At 45.5% G+C, this 10422-nt stretch overlaps 1 protein-coding gene across 3 annotated transcripts in view; it reads left to right on the forward strand.

The window, feature by feature from the left end:
• LOC123767074 (zinc finger protein ubi-d4 B) overlaps window positions 1–9601 on the forward strand; it is a 132261-nt gene extending 122660 nt beyond the window's left edge. For 2 of the 3 annotated variants that reach the window (XM_045756554.2, XM_045756556.2), the window contains exons 10-11: window positions 4865–4977; window positions 8980–9601. In XM_045756554.2, coding sequence (XP_045612510.1) covers window positions 4865–4977; window positions 8980–9108 — 242 coding nt within the window. In that variant the 3' untranslated portion in view covers window positions 9109–9601. The remainder of the gene's footprint in view (window positions 1–4864; window positions 4978–8979) is intronic. The other variant, XM_045756553.2, reaches the window with a different exon arrangement.
• Window positions 9602–10422: the final 821 nt, after the last annotated feature.

Here is a 10422-nt window from a genome sequence, read left to right on the forward strand (position 1 = left end):
TCAGGTCTGGGGCAGCTGGTGCAGAGTTGTCAGGTTTGGGGCAGCTGGTCCAGAGTTGTCAGGTCTGGGGCAGTTGGTCCAGAGTTGTCAGGTCTGGGGCAGCTGGTCCAGAGTTGTCAGGTTTGGGGCAGCTGGTGCAGAGTTGTCAGGTCTGGGGCAGCTGGTCCAGAGTTGTCAGGTCTGGGGCAGCTGGCCCAGAGTTGTCAGGTCTGGGGCAGCTGGCCCAGAGTTGTCAGGTCTGGGGCAGCTGGCCCAGAGTTGTCAGGTCTGGGGCAGCTGGCCCAGAGTTGTCAGGTCTGGGGCAGCTGGCCCAGAGTTGTCAGGTCTGGGGCAGCTGGCCCAGAGTTGTCAGGTCTGGGGCAGCTGGTCCAGAGTTGTCAGGTCTGGGGCAGCTGGCCCAGAGTTGTCAGGTCTGGGGCAGCTGGCCCAGAGTTGTCAGGTCTGGGGCAGCTGGTCCAGAGTTGTCAGGTCTGGGGCAGCTTGCCCAGAGTTGTCAGGTCTGGGGCAGCTGGTCCAGAGTTGTCAGGTTTGGGGCAGCTGGTCCAGAGTTGTCAGGTTTGGGGCAGCTGGCCCAGAGTTGTCAGGTCTGGGGCAGCTGGCCCAGAGTTGTCAGGTCTGGGGCAGCTGGCCCAGAGTTGTCAGGTCTGGGGCAGCTGGCCCAGAGTTGTCAGGTCTGGGGCAGCTGGCCCAGAGTTGTCAGGTCTGGGGCAGCTGGCCCAGAGTTGTCAGGTCTGGGGCAGCTGGTCCAGAGTTGTCAGGTCTGGGGCAGCTGGCCCAGAGTTGTCAGGTCTGGGGCAGCTGGTCCAGAGTTGTCAGGTTTGGGGCAGCTGGTCCAGAGTTGTCAGGTTTGGGGCAGCTGGCCCAGAGTTGTCAGGTTTGGGGCAGCTGGTCCAGAGTTGCCAGATCTGGGGCAGCTGGTCCAGAGTTGTCAGGTTTGGGGCAGCTGGTCCAGAGTTGTCAGGTTTGGGGCAGCTGGTGCAGAGTTGCCAGATCTGGGGCAGTTGGCCCAGAGTTGTCAGGTTTGGGGCAGCTGGCCCAGAGTTGTCAGGTTTGGGGCAGCTGGTGCAGAGTTGCCAGATCTGGGGCAGTTGGCCCAGAGTTGTCAGGTTTGGGGCAGCTGGCCCAGAGTTGTCAGGTTTGGGGCAGCTGGTCCAGAGTTGTCAGGTTTGGGGCAGCTGGTGCAGAGTTGCCAGATCTGGGGCAGTTGGCCCAGAGTTGTCAGGTCTGGGGCAGCTGGCCCAGAGTTGTCAGGTCTGGGGCAGCTGGTCCAGAGTTGTCAGGTCTGGGGCAGCTGGTCCAGAGTTGCCAGGTCTGTGGTAGCTGGTGCAGAGTTGCCAGGTCTGTGGTAGCTGGTGCAGAGTTGCCAGGTCTGGGGCAGCTGGTGCAGAGTTGCCAGGTCTGGGGCAGCTGGTGCAGAGTTGCCAGGTCTGGGGCAGCTGGTGCAGAGTTGCCAGGTCTGGGGCAGCTGGTGCAGAGTTGCCAGGTCTGGGGCAACTGGTGCAGAGTTGCCAGGTCTGGGGCAGCTGGTGCAGAGTTGTCAGGTCTGGGGCAGCTGGTGCAGAGTTGTCAGGTCTGGGGCAGCTGGTGCAGAGTTGCCAGGTCTGGGGCAGCTGGTGCAGAGTTGCCAGGTCTGGGGCAGCTGGTGCAGAGTTGCCAGGTCTGAGGCAGCTGGTGCAGAGTTGCCAGGTCTGGGGCAGCTGGTGCAGGGAGGCAAGAGTCAGGAAAGGAGATCTAGGTAAGGAGGGCTAAAACTGTCATATCTTGAGAAACCTGTCCATAATTTCCAAATCTGGATAAGTAGGTCTAGAGTAGGTTGATCTGGGTAAACAAGGCTCAAAACAACTGGATCTGAGTAAAGACCCCATTATCACAATACTCTACTTAAAAGAAGTCTTTGTTGTTGTTCAAATAGTTAACACAAAAAAAAATTATATATATATCTATATATATAATTTGGTTAAATATGACTGCATTGCTGGCATTGTTGATCTTATAGTATAAGCTTTCTATGCTTCTGTTTTCTTATTCTCGGAATTTAAAAGAGCAATCGAGTTGCCGAAATTCACGGTAAAGAAACTAACGATTATTGAAGGGTAGATTTTCTATAGCATTTCGTTCCTCTTTGGAACATCTTCAGGTAAGGAATAAATATAAAGGTGCAAATAAATCTGAATTACACATGTGAAAGAGGGGAAGTTATGTGTGTGTGGGGGTAAGATGAAGCAATCACACACAGGTGAAGAAATAGGGGAATAATGGGGATGGGAGCCAATTAAACATTGGGCAAGGCAGTGAATGGGGAGAACTCGGTAGAGATGTCGTTATCCAGTGCTGTATGGGAAGGTCTGGATTTGAGCATAGACCAGGCCGCGGGGACACTAAAAAGCCCCGAAATCATCTCAAGATAACCTCAAGAAGGTATTGAAGTCGTTACTCAGCATATTTAGGGTGGGTCTTCTTTCTTTTATGAGTATAACTTCCAGTATTTGTAGTGTTCGCTGTTCAGTGGTTCCATGGCTGTTGTATTTTCTACTAGCATGTTTCTGGTAAGTGTTGTGTTATGTTTCATAACACCTTGGGTCGGATACCAGTGTCCCATCGATCAGAACACTGCACCCCAATGTTTGGTGGTTCATTTCTTTGAGATCATGGAGGGTTAATATTTGATAATATTGAACAAAGTAGGAGGGTGTGTCAGTACTCTCTAGAATAGTGGTGGTTTCATATTGTTTGGTCACATTTTATTTTTTCTAGGAAGGATCCAACACACTACATTTCCGAGCGTGTTGGATTCATTGGAAATACTGTACATTGACATTCAGGAGCCATGACCAAAATTTGACTTGAAGTATGAGGTAAAGGGCACCGGAGATCACCCGAAGACAGGCAATTGGTGCCAGAGATAATTGAAAGGTTGACCAGGCACAGTGCACATTGAAACAAGAACTGTTGGTGGAGCCGCCAGCTGACCCTGTCTGCCTCTCTCCTCCCCCCGAATGAGAGGGAGGGGGGAAGTGGAGCGAACCAGCTCACACTAGTTTCACAAATTTCCGATCATTTACTTACATTGCTGAGGGAGTTCTTTTGGCTGTTTTGAGGCTGCAGTCTTGTTTCTAATCAAGTTGTCTGTTTTGCTTTGCTGACTGTGGGAGTCATCTATTAGTTGTGACAGACATGAGTAAATGTACATAAAATTTACTACTTCTATCAGGGTCCTTTGAGTAGCTGGTTACCTTTTTCAAAAACTGAGTAAGTTTGTAATGCAGGATCTATGGATCTATTTTTGACAAACCAATGTTGCATCAATTTAACCAGATTGTTCACTGTGAGATAGTGAATGATTTCCTCCCTTGTGATTCTCTCTATGAGTTCGCAGATGTGTGATGTAAAGCTGATCGGATGTAGTTTTCTGATAAACTTTTTCTGCCTTTTCTGTGGTGAGCCCCTACGGCTCCCTGGACCTATCAGGCTGATATGTGTTATATTAGTCTGGTGCATCAGTCGTTTGGAGTTCAGCCTACTGGGGACCATGAGCCAGAACCTACCTTTCTACCTGCCTACCTTTCTGAGTGCCAACCTTAGGCTATGGCAGACATGGAAATGTCCCCAACCACGTGGGGGACTTCTATAAGCCTCTCTTTGTCTCTCTGAAGGGGGGGGGGGGGGCTAGGGTCTGGCTCGTGGTCCCCAGTAGGCTGAACTCCAATTGACTGATGCCCCAGACTAATGTAACACATAGCCTGATAGCTCCAGAGAGCCTTCGGAGCTCACCCAGAAAATGGCATTTCACTAGATTCAACGCTGTTTTTTTTAAATTATGACTGATGGTTCAAGGATAGTGGATTGAGAAGGAAGGTATGCAATAATACCCTTCTGGTGCATAGGTGAAACTAATGTGAAAATAGCTTCTCTACCAAGAGATTTGTATGTGTCATGGCTTAACTATCCCTATTTCTATTCTTTGTTTACCTTGTTATTTGTCTGTTTTGTTTTGCCCACCATTCACACCCCCCTTTTCTTGGTTAGGGTTATCTATAATCCCATGCTCTCTGTGCCCCTAGAACAGCCAGGTTTTGGTCTCTGGTCTGTTGTAGGCTTTTTATCATTATTATTATTATTAATCCATGTCACGAGGACCTGGCGTGAATTAAATTGGGAGGAGCCATCCAGGTAGCAAGCACCAAGGAGCCACCAAGTATCCAACAGAATTGTTTTTTACGTCAATGTTTATGTTTTTATGGATCTTTCATCACACTTTCATCAGTGACTAGGGTGATGAAAATGCCTGTTTGACAGTGTTAGTTTAACCATGACATGGGCCCGATAACATACATATTTTGCTAATTATATGTACACTGTAGTTTGTTTAGTTGTTATTGATTGATAATATTTTAAAAGTTGTATTTGATTTTAAACTAAGTTTTTACCTAATAATGTTCAGTTGAGATTGTCGTAATGGTCAACCACCTCAAACTCCACATAGGCACCACAGCATATAGACACAGCACACACACATTCAGTGCTATATATACTTTACAATATATAATCATTTGCTGAGCCTCCATCCATGTTAGTCCTACTGCTGGAAAAAGGTTGGAGTGAGTGTGTCGGTCAATGTAATGGTGCAGCGTGCAGCAAGACAAGGATGATCTGTGTGGGCTGTCAATCATTCTTCAACAGTACTTGGACAGTATTCTCAATCACACACACAAACACACACCTTTTGTTGTGCAGATTGTTTGCTGTTTTAGAATGCATGAAACTAGACTAAAAGAATAATATTTTTGTCTACTTTTAAAGATACTTAGCATAACTAAAGCTATCCCTACATAACATTAATTTACATGCAGAATTTCTACTCCAGGTCATCCTACTTGTCTGCAGTTTACGGCTCATATGATGATCTCGGTGAGGCAGTACCGATGGCAGTGCATTGAGTGCAAGTGTTGCACACTTTGTGGCACTTCAGAAAACGATGTAAGTGTAGCAACAATTATAGTGAGAGTTTCATTGTCATTATAATCATATGAAGGTACTTTAGAAAAAAGAAGGGGTATTTTTGCCTATAATAAGTTCCAATTCATTTTCCCATGCATAGAAAATTATGCTTTTACTATGCTTGATCCCAATGCTTGTTCGGTTGATCATCTGCCCAAAAATAGGACAACAAGTATGGGTCAGATAATATATATACAAAGTATGTGTTTCCTCTGAACTGTCAATGTGACCCCTCCTGTAGGTAATATACATATATCATTATGAATGGCCTGAGGCTTGCGACCTGCAGTTAGGCTTATGCCCTAGAGTCAGGCTTACAGCTGTAGCTGATTTAGCTACAATCAGGCTTACAACCTGCACTCAAGCTCACGACCTTCAGTCAGGCATTTGACCTACAGTCAGGCTCGTGGCCTACAGTCAGGCTCGTGACCTACAGTCAGGCTCCTGGCGTACAGTCAGGCTCGTGACCTACAGTCAGGCTCAAGGCCTACAGTCAGGCTCCTGACCTACAGTCAGGCTCCTGACCTACAGTCAGGCTCCTGACCTACAGTCAGGCTCGTGATCTACAGTCAGGCTCCTCACCTACAGTTAGGCTCCTCACCTACAGTCAGGCTCCTCACCTACAGTCAGGCTCGTGGCCTACAGTCAGGCTCGTGGCCTACAGTCAGGCTCGTGACCTACAGTCAGGCTCGTGGCCTACAGTCAGGCTCGTGGCCTACAGTCAGGCTCGTGGCCTACAGTCAGGCTCGTGACCTACAGTCAGGCTCGTGACCTACAGTCAGGCTCCTGGCCTACAGTCAGGCTCCTGGCCTACAGTCAGGCTCGTGACCTACAGTCAGGCTCCTGGGGCCAGATTCACGAAAGCACTTACGCAAGCACTTACGAGCCTGTACATTTTTTCTCAATCTTTGGCGGCTTTGTTTACAATTATTAAACAGTTATATGAGCTCCGAAGTACCAGGAGGCTGTTTATAACAATAACAACAGTTGAATGGGAAGTTTTCATGCTTGTAAACTGTTTAATAAATGTAACCAAAGCCGTCAAAGATTGAGGAAAGATGTACACGTTCGTAAGTGCTTGCGTAAGTGCTTTAGTGAATCTGGCCCCTGGCCTACAGTCAGGCTCGTGACCTACAGTCAGGCTTCTGGCCTACAGTCAGGCTCCTGGCCTACAGTCAGGCTCGTGACCTACAGTCAGGCTCGTGGCCTACAATCAGGCTCGCAACAATCAATCATGTTCAAGACCTACAGTCAGGCTCGTGACCTACAGTCAGGCTCGTGACATACAGTCAGGCTCCTGACCTACAGTCAGGCTCCTGGCCTACAGTCAGGCTCCTGACCTACAGTCAGGCTCCTGACCTACAGTCAAGCTCCTGACCTACAATCGGGCTCCTGACCTACAGTCAGGCTCGTGGCCTACAGTCAGGCTCGTGGCCTACAGTCAGGCTCGTGACCTACAGTCAGGCTCGTGGCCTACAGTCAGACTCGTGACCTACAGTCGGGCTCGTGGCCTACAGTCAGACTCGTGACCTACAGTCAGGCTCGTGGCCTACAGTCAGGCTTGTGGCCTACAGTCAGGCTCATGGCCTACACTCGGGCTCGTGGCCTACAGTCGGGCTCGTGACCTACAGTCAGGCTCGTGGCCTACAGTCAGGCTCGTGACCTACAGTCAGGCTCGTGGCCTACAGTCAGGCTCGTGGCCTACAGTCAGGCTCGTGGCCTACAGTCAGGCTCGTGACCTACAGTCAGGCTCGTGACCTACAGTCAGGCTCGTGGCCTACAGTCAGGCTCGTGACCTACAGTCAGGCTCGTGACCTACAATCAGGCTCGTGGCTTACAGTCAGGCTCATGACCTACAGTCAGGCTCCTGGCCTACAGTCAGGCTCCTGACCTACAGTCAGGCTCCTGACTTACAGTCAGGCTCCTAACCTACAGTCAGGCTCCTAACCTACAGTCAGGCTCCTAACCTACAGTCAGGCTCCTAACCTACAGTCAGGCTCCTAACCTACAGTCAGGCTCCTGGAATACAGTCAGGCTTGTGACCTACAGTCAGGTTCGTAGCCTACAGTTAGGCTCGTGACCTACAGTCAGGCTCGTGAACTACAGTTAGGCGCATGACTTACAGTCAAGCTTGCAACAGACAATCATGTTCAAGACCTACAGTCAGGGGTCCTGACCTACATTCAAGCTCATTATCTTTGTTCATTACAGTATCTGAATAATGGTGGGTCACTTTGGTCTTTTCCTTTATGGGCGAGGCTGTGCATATGGCCTGTCTTCTGGATTCTCAAGGTTTGGCTCTGTGTGCAGTTCGCGTTTGGAATGTGTGTAATGTTCTGGTGAAGAGTTTGGCATTTATCTTGTTGCCATGCAGTGGACCATTGACAATGTGGACTTTCATTGGCATTGCAGTATGTTTAATTGCTTAGAGGAAGCCCTCTTTTTGTTAGTATAGAGCTGGCAGATACTGTGTTATGTGGCAGCTTTCTCCTTTTCTGGTTAAGACTGAGAACTTTGATGGTGGAGACTTAGTTTGTTTGGTTGTGGGGCATCGTCTCTTGTGTCTGGTTGACTGTACGTCATTTCCTCTGTGCCTCTCGTGGTGCATAGGGTGACATTTTCTTCTTCCAGTATACTTGGTCAATGTTCTAGGGCTGTGCCAGATTTGTGTGGCATCGAGTAGAGTGACCCCTAACCGTTTTCTCCCTCTTATGGAGGGATACAGGCTTCTTTTCTCCTCCACCCCCATGAATTCCTCTTGTGTTTTATTCTCTGTGGTGGGATACCAACAGAGAGCTACCATGGGAGCTCTCCTAGAAAAGCAGCATTGAATGTAATGAAACATTTCTACCAGGTGGGTCCTTGGTGGCTCATTGAACCGGCAGTCCCTGTTGCGCAATAGTAACACACTCACCCCGTATTTCGTGCACAATTTGACTTAAGTTTGTATCCTGTCTGGAGAGGATTGACTAAGCTCTGACTATATGCCTCTGTTCACCCAGCAGTGACCGAGTACCTGGTTGTTAAATGATTGACAGGTTGTATTCCAGGGATACTAGTGGGTAAGGCTTACCATGAGCCTTACCAAAAGCTAAGAAAAGCTTTCAGCCTGACAAAAGTTCTGTTCCTGCACCCACCTGTGCTTAAAAAAAACTTTCCCTTTCTAGGGGCATCAGTTTTTTGTGCCTGGATGACTGATGAGTTGTGTAAGCTATGCCAGTAGCTGGGGTGCTAACACCCCTGGTAGTGAGTAGCTGTAACTAGAAGGTGAAATGCCTAGCTACCTGGTGAACCTTTTTCAGTGTTTAATTTTTTGTTTCATTTATCTTGCTGTTGATTGCTGTGTTTCATTCTACTTTTCTGGTGATCTTTCTTGGTCTGAGTGATTTAATATCCTCAGCTTCCTGCATCTTTATAGCAGGAGCTAGATTTTGCCCTCTGGTTCCAGTAGGCTCTCAAGGACTAACAAGCAGTTAGTGTGATTTGAATTGGGTAAAGCTGTTCAGGTTCTTAGCAACAGGGAGCCACCGAGGACCATCAGAAAAAGGCATTTCATTACATCCAACACTGATTTTTCTTCTTGATTTTGATTTCCCAGCTCCCCACGTCTCATGGGGAGCCACCATGGATCTCAGAGCATGGTGTTACTTCTTAAAGCTTGTCTATAATAGTGCTTAAACTCACTGTACTACCAAAAGGCCCACCTGAGCAGGGCATTTCTTTACTGTACATATAATCCTTGAGTTTTTAATGGCTGAGAACGAGTTGCGTGCTTTAAATTATTGTGCACATAATTGTGAAACCCCACAATGTTTGGCTTAAAAAAATGTACTTAAAAATGTGACAATTGCTGCACATTGGTATATATGTGGTATACGTTGCACCTTTATTTTGAATGTAAGGAAGAAGAAGAGGTCACTTGCAGAGCCAGCTAAACACACTGTGTTACTATACACTCACTACCCCCCTTCAATTTTTCAGGACCAGCTATTGTTTTGTGATGACTGTGACCGAGGGTATCACCTGTATTGTTTGCGACCTCCACTTCAAGAGCCACCCGAGGGCGAGTGGTCCTGTGATCTATGTCTCCAGCAGTTCCACTCTAAATAAGGCAGCTGCCTCCTCTAGTTGTTTCTTCCACGTGTCTCCATAAAACCAAGGGTCGCCTGTCCCCTTTCCACCAGTATCACTATACTGACACAGTGTTTCAGAATTAAAACAGCACAAGGTTTGAAAGTTTATATTATTATTGTTGCAACTGACTAACTTTAATATTTTCTATTTATACCAGATGAAAGTAGATTTAAAATCTCCTTATTCATGGCATATTATATGCCTGAAAGAGTATAAGAGGAGCTTGAAAATATATAAACACTTCTCATGGATTGTGCATTACAGTAAACATTAATAATCTGTTTACCAGTCATATAAATACTACAGTAATTGGCTAACTTATAAGTTAATATTATTAGCTATTAAAATTTTTACCGATATATAAGATTGCCTTTGCAAGGCCCTCAGAAAGGTCGGATTCTTCTTAGATAACTAATGGCTACTGTCATTAATAATGACTGGCTATATATATATATATATATATATATATATATATATATATATATATATATATATATATATATATATATATATATATATGTCGTACCTAGTAGCCAGAACGCACTTCTCAGCCTACTATGCAAGGCCCGATTTGCCTAATAAGCCAAGTATTCCTGAATTAATATATTTTCTCTAATTTTTTTCCTATGAAATGATAAAGCTACCAATTTTATTATGTATGAGGTCATTTTTTTTTTTATTGGAGTGAAAATTAACGTAGGTATATGACCAAACCTAACCAACCCTACCTAACCTAACCTAACCTATCTTTATAGGTTAGGTTAGGTTAGGTAGCCGAAAAAGTTAGGTTAGGTTAGGTTAGGTAGGTTAGGTAGTCGAAAAACAATTAATTCATGAAAACTTGGCTTATTAGGCAAATCGGGCCTTGCATAGTAGGCTGAGAAGTGCGTTCTGGCTACTAGGTACGACATATATATATATATATATATATATATATATATATATATATATATATATATATATATATATATATATATATATATATATATATATATATATATATATATATATATATATATATATATATATATATATATATATATATATATATATTTATTTAATGAAAAATTTACAAATGGAAAGATATATATACTTCTTCTTCAATTGATTTAATATAAGAGATGTTTGAGAGTCATTGCTCCATCTTCAGAGCTAAAATAAAGGCCAAATGCAATACTAGCTAAGAACATTAATATATATATTCAGTACTGTCGTTCAAAATTACATAGATCATTTAATGACTTAAAATTACACAAAATTTAAACATAAAGTAAATTATATACAAAATAA

This window comes from Procambarus clarkii, chromosome 53 (genome assembly GCF_040958095.1).
Source record: "Procambarus clarkii isolate CNS0578487 chromosome 53, FALCON_Pclarkii_2.0, whole genome shotgun sequence".
Lineage (NCBI taxonomy): Eukaryota > Metazoa > Arthropoda > Malacostraca > Decapoda > Cambaridae > Procambarus > Procambarus clarkii.